This window comes from Populus trichocarpa, chromosome 6 (assembly GCF_000002775.5).
Source record: "Populus trichocarpa isolate Nisqually-1 chromosome 6, P.trichocarpa_v4.1, whole genome shotgun sequence".
NCBI classification, from domain to species: Eukaryota; Viridiplantae; Streptophyta; class Magnoliopsida; order Malpighiales; family Salicaceae; genus Populus; species Populus trichocarpa.
Window position 1 is genome coordinate 22,110,517 of NC_037290.2, and position 25,907 is coordinate 22,136,423.

Consider the following 25,907-nt stretch of genomic DNA (forward strand, 5'->3'; position numbering starts at 1 on the left):
CACCTTTTTTTATCAGATGCCCTCTCTTCGAGCATCATCAGCCAACTTATTGCCACGCTCAAACTGTTGGAGGCTCGTTGGCAATTGGCAATCGTATTTGATAATTCCTTGTCATTTAACATTTCACTCTTAGGCAACTATAAGGAAAACAAACCTTTTAGGCAACTGTAAGGAAAAAAACCCAAGTTATCCCATCTTAATCCTAGATGTGATGAGTAAATATGATTCTTTGGACAAATTATTTCTCTTCTTTTTTATTTACCAGGATTGGTTGGCAGGGAGTCTAGTCAATGCTAAAAATGTACTGACTGCGAGGCCTCTCTGCTGTTGATTGCTAAACAATTTCAATCCATCCTCAATTCCTGATCTGTCACAAGGGCTTCCTGCAACATTTTGAAACCAGAAACCTTCCATAATCTGGCAGCATCATGCAGGCTAGGGCACAATTTGCCGAGTCAGTATTGAACCAGATGGCGTATTGATTACTTTCTTGAACATCTTTCATGTGTCTGCTAATCCAATTTAATTATGAACTCCCTTTGGAAGCAAAATCATTACTACAAAGTTGGAGAATAGATGGAGTTAATATCTAATCAACACAATTTCCACAACTTACCTACCAATTTCAGTATTTTTGAAACTTATTTGTGAGAACAAACTTTCTGCAGATGGTCAAGGCATGTCAAGTTATGTTCCCATCGCTATTCTTTCCACAGATGCTATCCTTCGCTGTGAACAGTTTCCAAAACATTTCTTTTGCTTAATAATCAGAATGCAGTGGCGTAGAGGATGCTAAAAAGGGATCCAACACAAATGAGCACATGGGCCTGCTTTTAGGGTGGACTTGATTTTATAATTATGTTTTGCTCTATCGTATTATAGTTGAAATCTTTTATATTATTTGTTTTAAGTGGTTTTTTAGTATTTTCTTAACATTTCTTTTAATAATTTTCAATCATTTCTATTTTATGTATGTTTATCTTTTACTTTTGTTATTTTTATGTGAGTAAGATAATTTTTAATATATATATATAATATAAATAATTTATATCTATTGATTTATTTTTCCAAATACTCATTAGTTTCTTGAATTTATAATCATATTTTGTTGATTTAATTATATTCTATACATTATTTGTTTGCTTTGATATACATTTATATGTGAATATTTTCTATGTTTGGACATCAAGAAACTTTTCAAAAACTTCATACCAACGAGTAGCAGTTAGTTTATGTATATATAGTAGTCTGTATATCTAGTTGATAAGAGAAATACTAACTTATGGCGACTGATCCTCCCACAATTATTCGGGCTGAAACCTTGTTTATTATTGAAACTTTATGATTTCTTTTGTTATTAAACATGTATTTCTCTATCATATGCTAATATACTTAATGCGTGTGTGTATTAATTTATTTTTTTATTGTATCTATGATGAATATTAAATGTTATTTTCTTATTGAGTTGGTTGAATTCACTCTTTATTAATATTATTTTTAAATTCTTAGCTTTTATTAGTACGTTGATTTTGTTGAGAATTCTTGCTACTTCATTTGTTGGTATACTTTGCTTGCTTCCGCAAGACTTTTTTTTTTATCTTTTTTTATTGGATGTTTTAAAAGCTATATTATTCTATTATTTTATTTAAAGTTTAAATTTTTATATTGTAAAATCATTATGAAATATTATTTGATTTTATTAGTTTTAAAGAATAATTTGAAAGTTTACAAAACACTACGAATTTTGTATAATTTGTTTTATAATAATTATATTTGAGATTTAACGTAAATAAGATGCCTCATGATACCGCTTCTGTGTTGACGGCCAGAGACTCAGAATTCGGATGGTGACAGTATGACTGGTCCCAGCAAAGCCACATTTATTCCTTCACAGTATATTAGGCATCTTGTATCTTTGATGCTTGAAATTGGTTAATTGTGGGTTATTGGGTTGTTCCTGGCTTCACTACTAAGTACCTACACAAAAGATTGTTTCAATTCTTTAAGAAAGATGTACATGAAGATCAAAAAAAGAAAAAAAAAAATGTTCATTTATAACCTCTGTAAATGTCAGTGACTAGTTACTGAAACACTGCATCAGTGTTTCATTTCTTATTTACTGAAACACTTCATCAGTGACTATTTACCATGAAAGAATCTTTATTGAATTGTTGTGAAACTCGTTGAGATCAATGCTGAAACTGGGACATTAAATTAACACAAAACAATCGTACCAATTTGTTTAAAATTTCATCAGACTGCATTGCAAAGAAAACTTGAAACAAAAACAGTGCGTAAAGTGCCATAAATCCCATCTTCAATTGAAGAGGACAAAGCCAGAGAAATCATGTTCGTGAATGACTGAGACGTGTGATGAATTACTAGTCAGGCGGCAGTATTCTGCTGGCTTGTACCTTAAAAATGATAGATTTTGCAAGGACACGCGGAACCCCTTGGACAACCTTGCCATCTGTGGGGGAAGAGGTTTCTAGTTACATGCTTGTCTGTATTCTTAATGCCTAACATTATTCGGCTAGTTGATTCAGTACCAGGATATTGCCCTTCAATCTAGTCAAATATCAAAGTGGCATTCTCGTTCGGATTCATGTTTAGTCGTAATCACAGGATAGATCAACAAAATGCATGAAAAGCTTTCTGCTTCTGGAATGGCCCATTTATTGTCAACTTGGGTACGTTACATTCCCAGCGGATAAGTATGTTCATAGTAGCAAACAGTGAACATCCTGCGTCGACAATCATTGGTATTATTGTGACATACTTTGTTACTTGGTATCAAGTTGCAGTGGATCACACTACACTGCAGTGGGCTGGCATGCTTGCTCTGAATGAGTAATCTATTCTTGTCTCCTAGGATCAAGGTATCCGGCAACTAGTGTTCGGTGATGGTAATGTTACCGAGTAAAATTTCGACTGTTGAATTTATCGGTTTCATTTATAGGAATAGGATCTACTCATTGGATCGATGCTTGAGATTTTCCGGGAAGAATATTCGGTTGGTAAAATGACCATTACTCTATTTTTAAGCATGATTCAAAATCCTCTGTCCCTCTATTAGGCGATCGCCTCTATCAAACTTATTTTATTTTCCGCATGCTTTCTCAAGAAAATTCACTCTGGATGGTTTTCAACTTTTCCTCAGTAAAGTGAAACAAAAGATGATGCTCCTCACTTTCATGCAGAGGCATATCATATCTTCCACAGTTCTGTTGGGAGTAATATTGATAGTCAATGCCCTCAAACATTCATTAAGAATCTAGTTGTCAGGGGAAAGGACCATGCATCAGGTTATTGACAAAAGGCTCAGATTTTTCAAAAAACATGGAACTAGAAAAAGATTTACAGGTGACTTTGTTGGAAAAGGTTTCTGGCACTTTTGGTAGGACTGATAATTGTGTTTCTTAGGTCTGCTTGTTCGATATCATCAAGAGAGCATGACCTCTGAATTGGCTTCATTAGAGTAGAATTCAAGGTGGTTTAGCTCATTGTCAAACGTTAGTAGATAATTCCAAACGGTCCACAGCAATTCATCATTAGGAAGAGTGTCTTTAGTGAATCATCTTACTTCAGCTCAAGCCTACACAAGCCAGCTCAATCAAAAGTTAAAAAAAAAGTGAAGAAGAAAAAGAAAATCCTCAAGCTTATATTGCAGATTTTGGATTCATCTCACTCTGAAATAACTTCATAATTTATGCAAGTACACTGACACAGGAAAGCACGCCTAGAATAGTGAGGGGGTTCCTATTGGCCTTTCCAACACAAACTATAGTCTAGTGGATGATCTACACGATTGAACAACCTGAAAATCACACTGCTATAACCGAGACTCACTTTAAAAAGTTCAACAGGAAATGAGATATGGCGTCTCTCTGTCTGACCCCCCTTTAATTGTGAATTTCAAGTACTTCCGCAGTTATATGCCGCATAGTTTAGGCCTCTCTTGATCCCCAGAAGCTGCAATTACTGGCGCAGACAATGAACAGACTCCAACTTCACTTGAAGTCTTTCTTGAACTAAACAGCTGCTGTGACCTTTTACAATGAGCAATCGCTCCCTCAATTGAACTCTCAAACTCTGAATTTGAACTGCTACTTCTCTTGAGCAACTGTAAGTCACAGAAACCATTTGAACTAAATGAAAAGGATGATGATGATGAAGAACCAGATGAAGATATGGACGTAGATGAGGATGAGGATAAAGAAGACTTAGTTGTAGAATGCCATTGAATTGCCCCTGAGAAAGACCTCCTTTGACAACGAAAAGGGTCTTCAGCCATCTCTTTCTCAATGCTTCTCTTGAGGGCATTTGATATCTTGTATCTGCCATTATCAATATTTCCATATGGATTCTTCTTTGGTACTTTCATATACTTGATCATACAGTCCTGGCCTTTTGAAATAGCTTCTTCTTCTGTATTGCATGCTGCTTCAGCGCAGGATTCATCTGTGCAGCCAGACTTACTAAACAAAGACTTTAGGTATGCTCTTGAAGCTTTGAGTTTTTGACCAAGTGAGGATTGTTTTAGCTTCTTAGTCCATGACTTCTTTTGATGATCTCCAAGGAAACTGTTAGCTTCAGTTGGCCATTCAAAGAAATATTCATCTGGGTTTAGTTCACTGCTAATCATGCGAGATTCTGACGGTGAGATATTGCAAGATTCCAATGGGGTACTGGTATTAGTGGAAGGTGTAGTGGAGCTATTAATGAAGGGAATGACATAGTTTTCAGCAAAGGCTGCTTCTGTTTTATTGTTTAAGGTAGTGGTGGTGGGGTTTTGGTGGAGCTTTTGAACCATTAGCAAGCGAGGAGGGAGGTGGAGAGGGAGGAGTTTTCCCTTGTAGAAGAGTTCATCGGCTGAGGATGTTGTGGTTTCTCTACCATGAGAAACTGAAGACATTTGGAACTCGAACTCTCTGCTTCGTGATGGAGAGCTAATGGAGTAACAAATGAAGCTTGAAGAGGAGCTCAACTCCATGTCAATGTAGTCATCAGATTGGTCTGTGGCCATTTCATGTAGCATACTGTCTAAGAACTCTGTGTCTGTGTTGTTTTTGAGGGAAAGATGCTTATGGGGAGGTGAGCTTGATGGAGCAAGAAAGGGGGCAGAGCATCCTTTAAAGTGAAGAAGGTGCCAAGTTAGAAAATAAAAATTTATTGCAAGGATTTGTCAGATTTTTCGTTTTCTTTTTTCTTTTTTATTATCTTGAATAGTTCCAAATAATAAAATGCAGAAAATAAATGGAGTTTTCCCCTGGTAAGCAGTCAGCTACTGACCCATATGCATTGATACTCCTACATGAAGATTTATGTGGATCCTATGAAGTGACTCTTTTTTTTTTCCTCTGGGGAAAGGGGGTGAAAGATAGTAGCTCTTTATCGAGAAAAATAAAGTTTTCTTATAAATTACACCCTTTTTTGTGCTATTAAATTACACATTATTGGTCCTCTGTACTCAAATTCTATATTAAAATCACAATATTGTAGCATGGCAATTGCATTTTTGCCATGCGTATACTATGGTGCTAATAAAGGACACACAGGAGGGTAATGTTTCCGTGTTTCTTGTTTCTTTGCTTGCCAACTAATTTTCTTTTCTTTTTTTCCTTGGAACAATAGCATGGATTCATTTTCTTTGTTGGAAGTGGCCAACTTTTGACATTTAGTGAGCTTACATGGAGGTTGAACCACCTAATTATCAGATTTCAATAATGCGTGGATAATTGTAGTCAAGTGGATGGCCTTTCTGGAGCTCCTCATGCATGTTCTTTTTAGTCTTCCATGCATGAATCATCCACTGCCGTAAACATACCTTGAATTTACAACAGGTTTTTGGTTCAGAAGGTGAGAATCTGTCACTACAAGAAGAGAAGATGGTGACAGTGGTCTTGTTTTTGTTGAAAGCTTCAATGCAAGTAAGATATCCAACATGAAAGTTTCAACAGTGTTAAAGAAAACAATAGTACTGTGCTAGCTAGAACCAGCAAACAGATCAGGTCCCAGATGGAATCTTCACTGCTTTCACATTATGTTAAGTGATTTCGATCAGGATGGTGTATCTACTTAGTAGTCCTCGATGGATTATGAACGTAGTAGTCCTTCATTCACACCAGCCCCGACGCTATACGGTGGTGGGGCTTGTGGTGTTTACGGTCTGCATCTCACAGCCAATGAATTTGAGATCTCCTTTCAGAAAACATGAGGCATTGATGTTCCTTAAGAAATAATAAGAAATACACATGATGCCAAAAGAAATTGGTTAGTTTAATGTAGCAATATACTTGTAAAATGTGGAACAGCTCTGAAACATCCACAAGCTTCTCTGCAACAAAAGTTTAAATTTGAAAAGGCCAGTACACATCTCAAAACCTGGTTTTTTGCACTCACAATTCAATAATGGAGACACACACACAGAGAGAGAGAGAGAGAGAGTCACAGTGGTCTACTATACTAGCACTACATTTTAGTATTTTTATATTTCCAAAGATTACTGCTATGGGGCTGTATAATCTATGGCCATGGATCCTCGTTTGACTGGGTCAAACTAAGAAGAGGCTTTTCAACGAATCTCCCTCTCAGTCTTCGCTTATGGCTACTATTTTTGGAACTCGAACATGGGGCATTTGACTTCCTTAGGAACAACCGTAAGGTCCAAACAAAGACGACATTGAAGAATGGAAAATATCCATCCAATGCTTGAATGAACGAGTGGATTTGTCTTTCCTTCTAGTCTTCTTGCCTTTTTACCTCCCTCCCTAGGGCTTTGCCGACCTCATTCGATCTCCTTTTTTACCTCGATTTTTAGATGTCTCAATGTGTTTAATTAAGATAATACTGAATGATATTTTTACTCTTTTGTTTTTAAAGATATGAATATCCTTTCATCATTTTTTATATATTGAAATTACATTATTAATTTCTTATCAAGTTTATATCCAGATTAATGATTTTTACGCTTTCTTTTCTTCTAACACTCAAACCCTGCGTGGCACTGCGAGGAACAATCTTAAATATATGTTTTAATATGTTTCATTCAAAAAATAATTTTTAAAAAATATTTTACAATATACCATCTCAGTCCAATAATTTAAATTATTAAATGAAATCCAAAGATATTATTAATTTATATAATTCTCTAACACACTTCCTCAAATAAAAGCTCTTTAATCTTAAAACTTGTACAAGTTTATATTATTTTATACTTAATTTTTATCAAATAAATAGAAATTGTGAGTTTCGAACCTGTAAGATCATCAAGATTCTAATACTATATTAAAGAATCATTTTAATTCATTAATTTAAATTATTAAATAAAATTTTAAAATATAATTTATATTATTCTCTGTAATGCGAATATAATCAAAGTTTTTCATGACAATGCTGAATGAATTTAATAACTGATCTAATTAGCAGTTAGCATTCACAAACTGCTGCCTTAATCTATTTATGATTAGTTGGATTGGACATGATGCTCAGGCGAATAATTCCCTGCATGAGATAAAACCACAGCACATAAGATCACGTGATGCTCCTCAGACCACCACACTCGAAGTTATGTTTGATGTCCTGGCCACATGTTTACCTTTTCTTTAACGTAGCTTTTTCACTTTTCACAGTAACGAGACTTTTCCCTGCCTGGCCGTGGGTGTGAATAGTACAGCTAGCCTCCATGCACACAGGCGCATGATTAGTCAGTCACCGGGGGCAGTTAGTAAAAGGAAGCCGGAGATCATGCCACACGGCAGAGATAAACAAGTTTCAAGGCAAGGAAGGCCCAGTGGGATGTCACTTTTGGAAGCTGCCTTTCCAAGTGGGTTTTAAGGTACCGCTAGCTGAAGTTCTTTTCTTTTCGATTATAGACCCTCTAGCTATTAATTTGTACAGTTGAAAGTTTCAATTCATGAGTGCTACTTCCTTCCAATGATTGTTCCATAAAAAAAAATGCGATAAATCCCACGGTCCACGTCCACCTCAATCTTCTTCATGGAAGCAAATGTCAATATCCCATCCATTACTGGAGAGGATGAGGCATCAAAATCCTTTATTACGACCAGGCTAGCTGCAATGCCAGGCCAGGCCAGGCCAGACAGACACCTCTTTTGATCTGAGGACCCTTGCGTCTCCCCTCGCATCAACAAAGAAAGAGGAAGTTGCAACTTGCAAGGACCCAGTGTTTCTAATGGAGTAATCTCTTTTCAATCAAAAACTCGAGTTTTTCTTCAACAGGGTCACTAAGAATACATAGCCTTAGCAGATACTCCACTGTAGGAGGACGGAAATGCAAATAATCATCTGGGTATTTCAGTACTGTTGTGATTACATTTGCTTAGGGTTATGGTATCTGTATTTCATTATCAAAAGAGGAGAAGATTTACAGACTTCCCGTGTGATACTTCAGTGCGCCTACTCCCAATTAACTTGAATCTGCTGAGGAAAGACAAGCTTTCTTTATCGATCCAAGCATGGGTATAAGATTACGGTACTGAGTACTGACAAGATTCACAGAAATTAAGATGAACACAAGGATGAGAGGAAAAAAAGAAAATATTCTTAAATTTTTTTTATGAGATTGTAATTTTGATTTTCTATTTCATCATCTATTTTCTCCTTTTTACTCTTTGAGCACCATATAATTTTCCTATAAAAATGTGCAGTCTTAAGGCAAGGCCAAGCTTGCAAGGGTCTCCAAAGCCAAAGGCCGCCTAGCCTTCCTTTTCATTTTAAATAGATAAAAAATGTGTTGTCCAATAATTCACGTGCTTAAAAAGTCAGGTTTTGACTACTTGGATAAAAAAAAAAAAATTTCTCAATTTTTTTTTCTTTTGAAAAAACACCCACATGAAATCAATAAATTCATAAATAACCTCAAAATAATCTTTAATTAATTAAAAAATAAAAAATCATCTCAAATTTAAAAAAAAATCTCAAATCTCAATCCACTTTTTCCAGCAATACAAAAAGTCAAAAACATCTCAATGAATATAAAATTCATTAACACTACAATTAACTTTTAATATGATCGACTAGTAATTATCTCTCTCTTTATTTTTTTATGTTTCTCTTATTGTTTTTCTTCTCTATTTAAATTTAGACGAACATGAACAAAATAAAATTTAAAATCAAAATATTAAATGTTAAAACTAAAAGGACTGAAATAAAAGCATGCAGAGAATATGTGAACAGAAGCATACTTTTTTTCATGGGAATTCTAAAAAATACATGTTTTTTTGGTTTTCAGTTTTTTTTTTTAAAGCTGTCAGCATCTAATTAAATTTGAAAATCTAATTTAAACCTTTAATTTTAATAATATACAAATATAAGATACCATCAACCCAAAAAATACTAGAATCCAATCGACAAAAAAGGAAATCCAGAAACAGTACCAGACTAAACGACTTTTTTTTCTTTGCAATGTAACTGTAATTAGAGTACAAATGAGAACAAGTAATGCAAGAAGCCAGAAGCATTTCCGATTGCAACTCAAAAGCCACGAAATGGCAGACCGCATGTACAGGTAGAAGCAACAATGGAAACGCTATCATCAAAATCACAGAAGCTTTTGTTAACAAGGGATTTTTTAAAGTACCTCTTAACTTCTAATACAGGATGCATTGCTTACAAATCGTACACCAGTGCTGCGAAATGCAATAGTTTAACACAGTTACACAGCATCACTTCTGGCAAAACAAAAAAAATTGGGACGAATGGAATAATCTTCATCGTATCTGTACTTTTGTGGACATTTCAATCCACTTATCATCGTGTTGCTACAAGGGAACCATTTCTGTGTAAGATAAACTAAATCTCAATATCTGGCAGTGGCACTTTCCAAAAATTCCATGAGTTATAATCTTCCTGCACATATAAGAGAGTCGAGATCATTCAAGATATTGTGGAGTAAAACCAGTATTGGAGCATTTGAACATTCATCCTGTGTCCTGTCTTAACCCTTTTTATTTCTTTTCTTTCACCCTTTTCATACCGCACAATGTGAGTTCGCTTAAGTATATGCTTACCTGCTCGGCTAACGATGTAGGGGGGAACATATCATCGACCAGCGTGTGTAAAGATGTGTAGGATTTCACATCGATGCGATGACTAATGGCCACCTCACCCTGTCAGTTTACGAGAAGTTATTAGCAATAAAAAAGAAAGTAGTAGAAGTAAATCCTACATGGTAGGCCACCAAAAAGGAAAATTAGTAACAAAAATCCAAACCTTTGGGTTTATAATAAATATTTTGCCCTTAGGGATCCCAATTTTTCGGTAACTAAGCTCATCGGTATCTCTATTTCCGAAGCCCGCATAGAATGGGTTGCAATCAGTAGGAAAGAGTCTTTTAATATCCTACAAAACATGAAATTCAGGGCTTATTTTTAGTTTGGAATGAGATGCAAATGCTTACTAAAAGTGATTCCATGTCCGTAGTGGTTTTGCCCTTTCAGAATTACCTCTAAGCACGCAATCTTGAACTCATGAGGAGCTCTTCTTATTACTGATAAACATGCAAAGCAAGAACATATATCAGAGATAAGTCAGAGTATCATTTAAATGGGAAAAAGATGTGGAATATAAAGTACGTAGAAGATGCAGACTGTATATCAAGCTGGCAGCGTGGATACAAATTAAAACAACAAAGAAACAAACTGAGATGGAGGGAGTAAGATTTTTCCACCAAAGGGTCAATAATGCAATTGTGAATGGACCAACAGATGGCGCATGGCCTCAAAATGGTGGAGGCACCCTGAGGCCAGGCTCATAAAATTCATGTTCCTTAAGAAACACAACTAAAAGTACAATATCGCCACACCTGAAAGTGCAGAACTACTTTATTAGTTGCAGAAATAGCAAATCACGTTTTTATTCTTGCTGTTCTTTTTTTTTTTAATCATAGCTCTTCTCTTACTTCGGAAGAATGGGATAAGAAATGTTGTCATTGATGTCCAGTTATAGCAGTGCAAAATCAAATATCCATGCACTTTAACACCCATTATGTACACACCCCCACACACAAATGCATATTTCAACATTTAGATTCTGCACATTCCATGATTTCCTCATTATGAAGATGGAATCATCAATAACTGTATCATAAAATTTATTGGAAGATAAAGCAATTCCATAGAACTGATAGTTTTTGAAGAAGACCCTACCTTCTCGGTATAATGAGGGAAACAATCCATCAGGTGAAATAACAACAGGTCCATTTGGTAGGGTTTTTCCATCCTGCAAGCAGAATAAAAGGCCACTAATCAGTAAAATGCAATGCAATCCAGCAGCATCATAGCTATAACCTCTGTGAACCCAGTATAAAGCAACAGAAGAGACAGACTGCACAAGAGGGAAAAGACAGTGACCAGGACAGGACAGGACAGCCAATGATATGATATGAATCATGAAAGAATATTGGTTTCAGAAGAAGATAAGGAATGAGCCCCTTCATCAGAACTCAAAATATTGCATGACATGTGATGCAAGCTAGAAACTCAATCTTAGTGCCAACAAATTCTAGCACATTGATTCCTCTGGCTCTGACTATTAGTAGCTTAGTCATCAAGAAAGCCAAAGAACCTCCCACACTCAATGCTAAAATAAGTAAACAAGGAATCAATATTTATACCTGCTTTACGTTGAAAAGAAAACTTCTGGTTAAATATGCCTGAACAATTGCACGTGCACTCAGAAACAATAGCTGATATCCATTCTCCTGCATAAATGCATAATTAAATATTTAATGTCCATTTACTAAAAAAACACTATTTGTTCATAACATGCCATATGCAACTCAATGATCTAAAACATGGAGCAAATCCAAACACCATGCCTAGCGATAACATTTGTTGTTAAAAAAAAGGTGCAAGGAAACAGAATAATCAACAGATTAAATTACTAAAGCTTAAATGGGTAGCATGTGCTGTTTGCATGAATTACATTTCACTTTTTACTATTACTGGTTGAAGTAGCAAGCCCTGTGCATGAAATATGTCCCTTTAGAATTTGATATTTAGAAAGTCTCCTTGCAAAATAAACAAACAGCATAGAAATTCAATCTAGCATAAGGAGGATGGACTAAAGGAATAGGGTCATAAGGCGGTAAGCAGATGTTATGCCTCTTTTTTGTTCTTGTTAAAAACTTTGGCCCAAATAAATGATCCATGAAGCTGGCCCTAGTAGTTTGTGATTGATGATCAGTTTTGTTATTGACATAAGTGATGACATGTAGCAAGACAGTTCTTGTATCAAAATTAGAAGTATATGATATACTAAATACACAACATACTTCCCTTAGACAAAATTTCATTCACTTTCAAATATTGTTCACACATTGGCAGAGCATTGAAAATTCATTTTGCAAAAAAAATTAACAACCACTGGTTAGCAAAGATTGAAAGGAGAATGATACCTTAATGGCACAAAAAAGTTTAGCTACTCCAGATTGTGTCCAGTCCTTTCCAACCAAGGGCATGAACTGACCCAAAACATCAGACCTGGCAGGAATCATCAAGTTAATACCCCACAATCAAATCTACAATAAACTGAAGAAAACCTAAAGTACAAATTTACAGTTGATCGGTTTGTACTGTATCATTGCTAGGGATGCTTGTGGATGCTCTGTGACAAAATTAATCATGGAGGATGAGCTTTTTATTCCCATAAGAAATGAAATTTTCCTTTTTGCCTTTTATTTTTCAATAAGCTATTACCTTAACCATGTCACTTTAGCTTGAGACACTGAGGCTAGACTGTGAAAATAAGGCTTGTTAGCAGATAAACTATATGTTAGCATGATGTAGGTTTATTATCGTTATAATAAAACATATTCTCCATTAAGCTTTATATGGCGCGCAGAGAGAGACAGATCATGTAGCAAAACAAAATCACGTTGACATATTACAAGGAAATGTCATATTGCACTTCATTCAGAAAGTGATAGGAGGGTTAGTAATGTAATTTTATTAAGATTTAACACAAAGTGAAACACATTCAATATTTCAATTCAAAAGATCATGCCCAAATTCATTCCATTAAGTTTCCACCATTCAGTAAACTGTTACAATTCGGTATCCAATATTTCAGCAAAGTAATTCAAGCTGGGATGTCAGGAGCCTTACTTGGTAATTGTTCCATCCACATCTGAAATTACAATTCTTGCATTCCACTTCCACAAGTAGATATGACAATCGACCTGTTAAAAATGATTTGGACTTAGCAGCTGAAAATGAGTAACATGAATTGGTAGTTGCTCTCATTTATTAATTTTTATATTGAAAAATAATGCTACATATGGACCAACCTGTTGTGTACCCAGAACCCTAGTTGAGAAACTGAAAGTTATCATATTTTGACCATCTTTCAGATTCAATGATGCTATCTGCTCACTAGTTGGAAGATTTGTCCTTATAAACTGCTTGTGAGGAGACACAGAACCACCGTGGGATGCTGAAGTTGATTCAACATTTGTGTTTTGCACTCCAGATTCAGAATCAACAAATAACTCTTCACTTGATGATTCTCTGCTTATCTGGACCCTTCTAAATGGAATAGGCCAAAGCCTCCATATGCGGCTAGATGATGCGGAACTAATCACAGCATCATCATCCCTTTGTGCAACTGTTTCATCCAGTTCCACAGGAATGGCATCTTTGGGCTCAGCAGGTAAATCCAAACCAAATGCTACCATTCCAAGCACAATAGGAGCAGCCTTTTCCCACGGGAAGTACTTTTGTCCATATCTGATTATTAAGTTTTCATTCTTGATAATTGACGTTGCAGAATTTTTAAATTCCGCAGCAGATACACAATGTGCTGCAAACACTTCAGCAGCAGCGTCCAAGCCCATACCTGCATGGAGTTCCTTCCCACAGAGGGAGATCTCAAACCCTACAAAAAATTATGATGAAAGAAAAAGTTTAAACAAAAGCTTCACACTCTACATAGACCAAGCTCAAACTACAGTTACAGACTTTGAGATCCAGAATACAACAAATAACTCCTTACCTTTGCTTGAACAAGTTTGCATCTCTTCAATGGAGATTGCTCTCTGCAGTTCCACAGTCTCGCTTTTACTTGACTCATCTTTGGGAACAGGTCTATGCAAACTGCTATTTGACCCATCACACACTGTAGATATGTGATCAGACTCTTCACCCTTCTCATCTGAACTGTTAACAATGCTAACAGAAATACAAGTGCTGTCAGCACCTAAATGTTCTGTCCTCGAAGCATTTTTATCTGTTGCTTCGAGTTCAACCAGCAAAGTAGGTGACCCATGAAGTCCATTAGCATTACAGCCATTGTCTGTGAATTCACCAAAATCCCCATCAGTAGTTTGATCAGCTGCTGGAGGACTACAAGGAGACTCCTCACGTGAATCTTTTTGCACCTCAAGTGAAGAATCCATTTCCTCAAGATCAACAATTCCAGCCTGTTTGGCCCATTCTGGTAACGCCGAGCAGCTTTTGAAAATATCTTCCCTGTTTATCCTAACAGATGTATCTGAATCGCTTTGTGCCAGAAGATCTCCTTCTGATCTAGAAATGTCCTGAATTTCTTGACCTTGACATGCATGTTCCTCATCACCCTCACAAACCTCTGGTTGGCAAATGTTATCACCATTACTTGCACTGTAAGCATTATCAGATGCAACATTTGATGTAGATGCATTCAGCGTATTGATGTAATTAGCAGCCCATGAATCATCACCTGAATTAAACTCCTCGGTGTCATCACCTCGGCCCAGATGGAACTGAGGGGTGCATAATTGCACATTCTCGGTATTTTGTTCTGATTCCAATACAGGGGCTGTCAGAACATGACCATCCACACTCACCAGGATCACTTCTGAATGTGAACGTTGTGAAACTGCAGGATGCTCGCCATCCAAACCGTCATATCTGTTAGAACCATACTCTGATAACTCAACTGAATCATCCAGAGAGGGTTGCTCATCTTCAAGATCATAATACCTCCGGTCACCATCAGATTCTGCCCTCTGAAGTCGTGCTGCACCCGATGAATCATCTTCCTCTCGCAGCTGAATCACCCTAGAATCGGAAACACTATGCTCAAGCCTAGAAATTCCAACAACGTTATTATCAACAACATCACTAAAACCAACACTGACATCTTCATTCGACATTGCCATGCTATCAGAATCCTTTATTACCCCATTTGCCTCACTTCCTTTACCAGGCTCAACCTCCTTTATGAAATAAGCTTCTCCAGAATTATCAAGATACATGTGAAAATTAGCTTCAACACCATTGACGTTTATGCGGACAATCTTCTCAGCTCTCTTAAGAACACCCTGAAATTTGCCAAATCGAACATACCATGGGGTACTTCGAAATGTCCCGTCTTGCTGTTGTACCACAATAACATCAACAGCCCCACCGAAGGGATGAAAAGGGGTTGCCACCGAGTTTACACCTTGCGAAATTAAACTACCCACTTTCCCAACAACATTCATCTGGTGATTCTGGTCAAATCCACCAATAACCTCAACAATCACAATATTCCAATAAATCCTCCTTAAAATCACACTCCCTAATCTTCTTTCTTCTCTTTTCACTTCAAGATTCCAACCAAGATCGAATATGTATTATTCCCTCCAAGGCACGGAATGATAAGTTTTCTTTTATTATGCAGAACCTGCATTCAATTTATAAATTCCAAGTAAATAAAGCATCAACTAACCAAAAAAATCCCTTAAAAGGAGAATTAAATCCAATTCTCCATTTAGCTTTTGGGAAATGAAATTCGCATTCGGTCAACGAATGTCACAAGAAGAGAATCATGAATAACTAAAAAGATTCCAAATTCTATCGATTTCTCCGCAGCCAAACGGAACATAAAACCTTACTCTCCCTCCAACTAAACAAATCAACATAAAAAGGGAAAAAGAAATGAAAAAAGAATTAAAACTACAGCAGGCAATAAAATTAGAAAGAAAGCCAAAACAAAATTCTTGAATTCAACTTACAGATACAAAATCCGGAAAAATCCTTAGAATCAACCAATCGACCATGCAGCTCGAGAAAAAACGGAGCCAATTTGATGATAAGTACTTAAAAATTTATCACCTCGATCGGGGAAGTTTATTTAATTTTATGAATTTGTGTGGTGTTTAACGTTGTTTTATAAATCCTGGGTAGTTAATAAAAAGATTATTGGAGTTTGGAGGATTTATATTTTCGTTAGGATAGCGAAGAATAGTAAATTGGGAAAAACAAGAGGCGGGCAGAAATGGACTTGTCAAAGCAATAAATAGGTAATCCTGATTTCGAGTTGTGTAATCGGTCTGCGTTTTGATTTAAATTACGAGAATGATCCTCTCGACGATGAGCTTCAAAATTGATGAGGGTAGGGGCTATTTTGGGAGTTGAGTTTAATTTTTAGTCTTGCTTATCGAGCTATGATAGGTAGTTAGGTAGATGTCTCCGGATTTGAATGGGAGGCTGTCGCCGGACCACCGCCTTGTTGGTGTCCCACTCTCGAAGTCAACAATATTTATTCATTGGAGGATTATTATTTTTCTCTCTCAAAAAAAAAAAAAAGAATATTCCACGGCAGTCCAAGAAAATAAAAGTTATTTTTTAAAATATTTTTTTATTTAAAAATATATTGAAATAATATTTTTTTTATTTTTAAAATTTATTTTTAATACTAATATATTAAAATAATCTAAAAATATAAACAAATTCAAAAACACAGTTAAAATACAATATCAAATTAAAGATAAATTTGACAATTTTCCCAACCACAAAATCATTAATCACATATAATTTGTACATACATGATACATGAGATATCTCGAAAAAGCAATTTATGCTTCCGTTAAGAGAAAGTATTAATTTTAGACAACTTAAAATTTGAAATAATAACCCAAGAAAATGGAATACATGACACCTTATTGTTTTTGCAGCCTTCCGACAACTAATACGGATATCAATGTTTGAGGATAGTGATTACTTTAGGAAATATAGCTGCCGTTTTATTACCAACCCGCTATAGCTGCATGTTGGCGGCCAGTACTAGTGGCGGACAAAACAATTAAAAAATCAATTAAACTGAAAAAATAAAAAATATATAATTGAAAAAATTAAATTATAAAAAAAACCGATTAAACCAATTAAAATTTTAAAAAAACTGACCGGTTCAGTTCGATTTCGGTTTTATAAACCTGAAACCGAAAAAACTGAACCGAACCGAACTCAAACCGAAAAAAACCAAAAAAAACCAAGTCAAATTGGACAAAAACCAAGTCAAACCGAACAAACAGAGCCAAACTGAAAAACCAAGCCAAACCGGTTTGAACCGGTTTCTATTTTTTTTTTTAAATTAGGTTTTTTTACTTTTTTTTATAAAAACCGAACCGAACCGAAAATGATCACCCCTATCAGCCACCACCATAGATGCAATTATAATTATCATCTTATATTTATTTTATTGCTTTCGCACCATAACCCTTCAATTTCGGGTGTCTTTTTAGAATTAGTATTTTTTGCTTAGAAATGCATCAAAGTAATATTTTTTTATTTTTTAAAAATTATTTTTGATATCAACACATCAAAACGATATAAAAACACAAAATTTAAAAAAAAAAAAACACGGTTTACACCGCGTTTCCAAACAGACTAATCATCTCAGTCACCACCACAACAATCATAATCAAGATATTAACACCACTTATCACCGTCACTTGATTATTTATGTAACCACCACTCCAACACCATTTCCACTATCATGGTCACCACAAAAACTCGTTATTAATTGAGTGTTTCAATCACCTTCTAACTCCCTTAACACTATCACAACATTCATCACCATCTTATTCCAAAATAGTCACAATTACAACCATCATTTTCTCACACTGTCACCATCGTTAATGTCACAATAACATCATCTTTCAATGTTATTATATCATAGTTATAATCATCATCGCTTTCATAATTAATACTATAAATTTCCTCTTCGTTCAAAAATAAAATATTTTTTATCGGTGGCTTTTGAACGAAGAGGAAAATCAGCAATAAAAAGTAATTTAAGTCATAATTTAAAGTTGCTTTTCATAAATAATTTGTGATTGGTAAGAAATTGACTTGAAATAATTTTTATTTTTATTTTTTAAGAGAGTGTTTTTCATTAAATAAAGAGCCTATTTTGAAATAAACTTTTTACTTGAAATAAACTTTTTTTTTAATATGGTATGCGTTAAAATTGGCTTGAAATAAACTTTTTTTTTTAATATGGTATGCATTAAAACTCATATGTCAAGATTTTTTTTGTTAAAGCAAAATTTTGACTCAATTTCATAACAAACTTTTTATTTAATTTAAGATTTATTGTTAACTAAGCAAACGTTTAAGTTAAAAGTTAAAGACTCACTTAAACCAAGATTTAAAGATTATGACAAACATACCCTTAATCCTCCTTCTTTTTAACACAAAACACGCCATCACCTTCACAGTCAAGCCCCTCTGCTTTACTCAACCAAAATTCAAAAGGGTACAGTTCTCATACGTGTTTATTCGTTTAAAATTTGTTAAGAATATCTGTCACGTTCATCTTTATCCTCTTAGCTCGTGCCTTGAACTCTAATAAATAACTCAAGATTTGTATAGTATTACAGTTCATGCCATTATGTATATTAGTATAAATTTTGTTTAACTTTTTTTTCTATATATAAAAAGTAGTGTCCAAGCTAAAAAAAAAAACCCCAAAAACAACAACAAAGGATACTTGTATATGTTGAACAAAAAAATAAATGCAAAACAAAAATTAGTCTGGAATTGCATTGAATGAGATGTTTGTTACGCATACAATATCTTAAAAAAAAAAAAGAGAGGTATTTTTCATGATTTTCCATGTATTATTTATAAAAAAATAGCTAACATACAATATTTACTGAGTTAATTTATAAACTTATTTATAAAGTTTTGAAAAATATTTATTAATAACAATAAATATCATCCAACTATTTTAATCATCACTGTTACTAGTATCATTCCACTATAATTATTATTATCACTATCTTTAATTATTTATCATTGTTGCTATTATCATTATTATTTTCATCCCAATCATATTCATTATCAAAATCGTTACCGCGAGCAAGACATTAATCTTTCTCATTTCACTATTATTATATTTTTAAATTGTTACTTGCCAAATATTATAAAATTTATTCCATGTAAAATATTATAGTCCAACCAATTCTCACCACTAAACTCTTATAAGAAATTTTACAACTTCTAACATGATCATAACTGTCCATTGAAAGACAAGATAGTTTTATTTCATGAAGACAACTTTTCCTTAATTTGAGAAAGTCATTGTCAAAATTAATTTTACATGGCAGACGGACTCAAAGTCGTTGGAAAAAAACGAGGAAGACTGAAAATTAAAGGAAAATTAAGAGTTTAGGTGTGGACAAGGGGTTGCGATCACGGACAAGGCCCACTATTTATAGTAAGATGGACTAGCAAACGGACTTAATTAACGTTGATAGCAATTTCGTCTTCAAAACTTATTTTTATTATTTTTTATTTTACTTGCCAAATATTATAAAATTTATTCCATGTAAAATATTATAGTCCAACCAATTCTCACAAAAATAGACAAAAGGAAAGCCAAAATCAAAAACAAATGTAAGGACCTAGCAGGGTTCCTGTAGGAAGATCTAACTTCAAAAGACAGCAGCCATGGTTGTTAAATTAATACCTTAGTATATTTTTAGCTACCATGCAGCAGAAGGCTTGATAGATGAAGCAGCAGCAGAAGGCTTGAGAAAGGCTTCTCAAAGGACCACAAAAAAACACTCATAACCCTTTGTGAAGGTATATATATGAGACCGCAGAGACATGGCCTGGAGCTCACTGTTCCTGCATCCAAGCCCAGAACTGAGTCTTGATGATAATTAAAAGAAAGTGATTGAAGAAAGAAAAGGCCAGCAATATCATGGCCAACCTGGAACAGCAAATCCAACCACAAAAAATAGATTACGTGTTGGCAAGAAAAAGAAGCAGCGGTTTCGAGTGGTAAAGTATGGAGAATAAAGATAAAAAATAAATCAAGAATAATAAGAACAGAAATAAACATGAAGGAGAGTAGCGCAAGCATGCGAGAAAGAAAATGTAAAACACAAGAAAAAAAAACCCCGAGTCGAACCTAGTAAACTTACTGAATTCATGACCCAAGACATGATATCAGGATAACTCTAGAGAAAGAAAATGTAAAACACAAGAAAAAAATACCAATTCTCAAAAAAAAATTAAAAAAACAAAAATCCTTCAGGTATTGTCTCAAATCAAATGTTAGAGGATGAAATTAATTAATTTAATTTAATTAAAAAATAAAATTCCTTTTAAAGAAGTGAAATTTAACAAAAACTGGAAAAAAAAACTCAAAATAACCCTTATTATTTTAAAAAGAAAGATAAATCTTATAGAAAGAGAATAAAAAAAATGTTATAGGATGGAATATGAAAAGAAAAAAAGAGCTTAAAAAAAGAAAAAAAATCAAGCAAGCCTAAGTGAACCTTGTAAACTCGGGTTAAACTCTCAAATTTATAATCCGTTAAATTCTTAATCTGGGCTTAACTCATGAGCTCAACACCTAATTTGAGGATGGAATCAATCACTTTAAAAACAATATTCCTTTAGAAAAGCTAAATTCAACAAAGAAAAAAAAAACCAAGGCAACCCGTGTTATTTTTAAAACGACTAAAAAATACCGTAGAAAGTGAACTAAAAAATAACAAAATGCTAGAGGATGGGAAAAAAAGGCTAAAAAAAAAAACCCAAAGAAACATGTGTCAACTTCGTAAATCAAGGTTAATCTCTTAAACCCGCAAGCTGTTAAATTTATACCTGGACTCAACTGAGAAGATAAATACCCAGCTAATTAAATGTTGGATAATGAAATAATAAAAAAATATCTTGCAAGGTCAAAAAAAATACAACAATAAAAAAAAATTAGACTAGCAGGAAAAAAAACTAAAGAATGATGAAATTACAAAAAAAATATAATTTCAAAAACTATCTAAAATAAAAAAAAGTAATTAAAAGAATAAGAACCAAATCTGATAAATAAAAATATTGATTATGGGTGGAATTCTTAATTTAATAAACTATTCTAAACTAAAAAAAATTGTAACAAAGATAACATGGTGAAATTGAGAAAACCTCTTAATTTCATAAAGTATTCTAAATTTTAAAAATTATAATAAAGAGAACAGAGATGAAATCCTAGGTACAACAAACTTTAGGGGCTAACAAATTTTAGGGGCTAATTTGATTTATTTTTAATTCTAGCACGAAAATCAAGTAAGAGAAAGGGAAAAAAATAAAACAAAAGGCTACAAGCGCCATAGTGGCCACCATAGTGCTACATGCGCTGATAATCCATGAAGGGGACACAGAGACGCTTTAGAAGCTACCCTGAAATCACAGTTTTGGTCACCAGACGACGCCACTTGCACCGTCTGAAGGCGGCTGACACTATTCATCTAATTCTTTTTCTTTTTTTATTTTTATAAAATTACCCTATTGCCCCCAAGGACACCCAATAACAACCAAATGACCACATGTAAATGATAGAAGAGCCCTTAAATCAAAGAAAATTGTTTTTAATTTTCAAGGGTAATAAAGTAACTTATTTATTTAAAAATAAAGTCAAAGACTTAAAAGCCTCTCGACCCAGATGATTTTTTTTTGTCTTCCAAGGGCAATTAAATAATCACACTGTCAAAGAAAACACAGAATTACCGTCTAGCCCTTTCCTTTCAAGTAATGACCAATGTATCCCATGAAAAATATCATCATACCCTATACCCAATGCATGTTACTTTACCCACCAAAAGGTAAAATCACCCTTTCACTGTGGATTCGCGCAGCAAAAGGTTGATGCCTTTTAGTATAGAGTATAACTAGATACCTTATACACTAAGCTGCGGGTTGACTCAATTTTTTTGAATTGTAAAAAAGCGATGACTAGGTATTGTACGTGTATTTTTTTTTTTTTAAAAAAATAACAGCTCTATATCATAGAAAAAAATGAAAAAAAAACAATCATCAATCCCTAAGAATTCAAATGATGAAAGATAAAACCAGAAAAAAAAATCAATGAACAAAAAAAAATCAAGAAAAAATATCAGCAAACCCAAATGATGAAATTGAAAAAAATCAAAATTAAAGATCCAATAATAAAATAAAAAAACAAATTAAAATTTGATAAAGGTGCTAGGAATAAAAATTTTAAACCAAAATATTAGTGCTAAAACCTAAAATATAAGGGCTAGATTGAAAATTTATAAGTCCACAAATTCACAAAAAGAATTCAAAATAAAAATAAAAATAAAAATCAAGTGAGCGAGGATCAAATTTGAAAAAAAAAATTAAAAAAATCAAAATCAAAATATACTATTTGATGCTTAAAATGCTTCACCCGACGAGTTGACTCATAACCCACAAAAGTTGGGGTTTAGGCCACTCTGGGTCTCAAAAGTAATTGAAACGAAGCATGAAAAGAAAAAACAATTAAAAAAAACTAAATTAAACAATTAAAAAAAAACTGTAGGTTAACACGTGTTTTCTTCAACGTATTTTATATTAAAAGTTCTTTCTTCATATAAAAAATCTATGACCTGAAGGGACCAAGACAAAGAAAAAACAGCAAAGGCCAAGACCCAGGATAAAAAATTACCGTGATGATAATGAAGTGTGAGTATCAAAAAGCAATTATGAAAAAGTAGAGGGACCTAATTGCAAAGTCGGTCAACATCTAACTTTTTTTAATCCTTAAAAATCGATGAAATTACAAAAATACCAATGCACGTATGTAAATTTCCCAATCCAATGAAATGGGCCTTTCCAGAAATACAAAATGGAAGAGCTGTTGAAAGTGGGCATGACTGTCAATTTAGGCTTCCGCGCGAACCAATTAACAAAATGACTTTCAGCATCAACCACGTCAACGCTTCATAAAACGACGTCGCATAAAGGCACCCTCTTGACCGGCAAGACTCGACTGTATCGACTACAACCACTATTTAGCATTGAATCCACGTTCTCAAGTAAATTCTCAAGTCTCTCATCCCCCTCCACCCCCCACAGATCCACTGCCACTACAGCAACGACAGCCACCTAAAAAATGACTAAACCACCGCACCTCATCCTCCGCCTCCTCGTCCTCGTTCTCCTCATCTCCCTTTCCACCGCCGAGATAAAAAATCTAACAATCACAAACGACGCGCGAGACATGATCGTCTTCGAAAAATTCGGATTCACACCAACTGGACACGTTACAATCTCCGTCAACTCCGTCTCCGTTGCCTCTTCTCTCAACGCTGGAAATCCACTCTCTTCACGCCTCGGCTTCTTCCTTCTCTCCGAAGAATCTCGCCTTCAGGTCCTCCTCGAGATCCAGCAAAGCCCTAACTTCTGCGTTCTCGATTCCCACTTCATTCTCTCTCTCTTCACTTTCCGCGACCTCTCACCGCCTCCTCTCTCGTCTTTCAGTCAATCTTATCCGGTCACTGCTCCAAATGAATACTCACTCTACTTCGCCAATTGCGCGCCGGAAACGCGCGTTTCCATGTCTGTCAAGACCGAGATTTATAATTTAGATCGCGACGGATCTAGAGATTATCTTTCTGCAGGGTTAACGCAATTGCCTTCGTTATATTCTCTTTATTTCATCGCTTATGCTGGATTTTTAGGGCTATGGATTTATGTTCTGTATAGTAATAAAAGATCTGTCCACCGGATCCATTTGTTAATGGGGGGGTTGTTACTTATGAAAGCTCTTAATTTGATCTGTGCCGCCGAGGATAAGCATTATGTGAAGGTTACAGGGACTCCACACGGTTGGGATGTGTTGTTTTATATTTTCCAGTTTATTCGTGTGGTTTTGTTGTTTACCGTTATTGTTTTGATTGGGACTGGTTGGTCGTTTCTGAAACCCTTTTTGCAAGAGAAAGAGAAGAAGGTGCTAATGGTTGTGATTCCACTCCAGGTTTTGGCTAATATAGCTTCGGTTGTGATTGGTGAAACTGGGCCCTTTATTAAGGATTGGGTGACTTGGAATCAGGTGTTTTTGTTGGTTGATATTATTTGTTGTTGCGCAATTATTTTCCCCATTGTGTGGTCGATCAGATCGTTGAGAGAGACTTCCAAGACAGATGGGAAGGCTGCTAGGAATTTGGCGAAATTGCAGTTGTTTAGGCAGTTTTATATTGTGGTTATTGGGTACTTGTATTTCACGAGGATTGTGGTGTTTGCATTGAAGACGATTGCAGCTTATAAGTATCAGTGGGTGAGTAATGCTGCCGAGGAGACTGCTAGTTTGATGTTTTATATGGTGATTTTTTATATGTTTAGGCCCGTGGAGAAGAATGAGTACTTTGTTCTTGACGAGGAGGATGAGGAAGCTGCAGAGTTGGCTTTGAGGGATGAAGAATTCGAGCTTTGAAATGGATAGAAGTTGGGGTGATTCTACTGCTGCAAATTTAATGTTTTGCTGAAAAAAATTTCTGGGACAGGTCTGACATTGCAGCTGCTGCTCTTAATTTACATTTAGTTTTTTGCAATGTCGTTTTCCTGCTATAGAAACTTTGGTATTTACTGAGTAGTGGCTGTATTTTTTGTTAATGAATTTTCCATGTCGGAAGCTGATAATTACTTGTGCACTTCTTTATATGGTGTGTTAAAATGAAATGCCACGCATTCTGTTATCATTGAACTAGCTAATGACTCTTTCTAAACGATCTGTTAGCTGATACTATTCCTGTTTTTTTAGTATTTCATGTTATTGAATTCTTGTTTCCTGTAACCTGTACGTTTTGATGTTGTTTAAACACGAGGATGATTGCACTGAAAGCCACATGTTGGAATTTCTTTTTCTTGTTTTCCCGTATTAATGGCTTTTCCAATAATATTGATTTTAATATGAAGGTAATGAATCGCTCTCTTCTCACAGATTTGCCCCTTTGTTTCCAGATAGCATTTTTTCTCATTCTTCCCCCAAGTTTTGATATAGAATTTATTATTAGCGTTGTGCATTTCGTTACTAGTTCAAAATGAAAGTTTACTGATAGATGAACCAGGTTTCGAATAAATTATCCGACGAAAACTGAAAAGAAGTTGGCATGTATCTGAAACAGGAACATATCATGAATGTTCTCCTGCTGCTCATAAAAGAAATGTGTATGGTGCGAGGTTTCGTGAAATAAGATTATTACTTGTATGTACCGTGTGCGCATGCAAATTTCCTAGGAATGAGAAGCTTTATGGGTCGTGTCTGGTAATCTATCCCCTGTCTATCTGAAAGAAGTAAATCATTGTGATGTTTGTTTCAAAGTTATGCTAGCTAGCTAGCTGTTTGGTTTGGTAGCCAGTATCAACAATGGGTTATTTATCTGGTGTTTTGGAGAGTTGTTTATTAATATGTATTGTTATAGAGCCAAGTCAGAAACTTCCTTATTAGTAGAAGTTTATTCCCACCCCTGAGCTCACTGATGATGCTGGGAAGAAAAAAAAATAAAAAAAAATAAAGAATGCATCATTGCAACTCTTCTAGTTTTGGTTTTTATACTGGAAAAGCAATTCTATGCAACAGATTTGCTTTTCCAGCCTTTTTTAGCTGGCCATGCCATTAGGTTGAATGCTTAACGTTCCTGAACTTGCATTTTACTAAGTTTTTTTAGGATTTCTTGATTATCAAGCTTTCTCATCTTCAATTCCAGACCTTGAGGCATATGGTCTGTAGTGCTCATGGTTTTGGATCTTTGTGCGGGGAATCAGTCATTGAGAGTGACGCGTAGTGGCCATGGCAGTTGGTACATGTGCATCAACTCCTTGCTGTGGGATGTGGCTGTCATGTCTTGTTGTCTA

At 34.8% G+C, this 25,907-nt stretch overlaps 3 protein-coding genes across 3 annotated transcripts; 1 reads left to right on the forward strand and 2 right to left on the reverse strand.

The window, feature by feature from the left end:
* Nucleotides 1-3,635: 3,635 nt before the first annotated feature.
* On the reverse strand, nt 3,636-5,341 carry LOC7491954 (probable membrane-associated kinase regulator 4). The gene has a single exon (XM_002309400.4). The coding sequence runs from the start codon at nt 5,036-5,038 to the stop codon at nt 3,932-3,934; it is 1,107 nt and encodes a 368-aa protein (XP_002309436.2). The 5' UTR covers nt 5,039-5,341; the 3' UTR covers nt 3,636-3,931.
* A 4,033-nt stretch (nt 5,342-9,374) lies between these two features.
* Nucleotides 9,375-16,366, reverse strand: LOC18100636 (phosphatidate phosphatase PAH1). Its single transcript, XM_006381924.3, has 11 exons — nt 15,998-16,366; nt 14,014-15,666; nt 13,310-13,896; nt 13,128-13,201; nt 12,419-12,503; nt 11,636-11,722; nt 11,169-11,241; nt 10,467-10,510; nt 10,234-10,362; nt 10,032-10,130; nt 9,375-9,870 (listed from the first exon to the last, which is right to left on the reverse strand). The coding sequence occupies exons 2-11, from the start codon at nt 15,482-15,484 to the stop codon at nt 9,814-9,816; spliced, it is 2,706 nt and encodes a 901-aa protein (XP_006381986.1). The 5' UTR covers nt 15,485-15,666; nt 15,998-16,366; the 3' UTR covers nt 9,375-9,813.
* A 6,611-nt stretch (nt 16,367-22,977) lies between these two features.
* On the forward strand, nt 22,978-24,759 carry LOC7492265 (protein CANDIDATE G-PROTEIN COUPLED RECEPTOR 7). Its single transcript, XM_002308452.4, has one exon. The coding sequence runs from the start codon at nt 23,167-23,169 to the stop codon at nt 24,484-24,486; it is 1,320 nt and encodes a 439-aa protein (XP_002308488.1). The 5' UTR covers nt 22,978-23,166; the 3' UTR covers nt 24,487-24,759.
* The last annotated feature ends 1,148 nt before the right edge of the window (nt 24,760-25,907 follow it).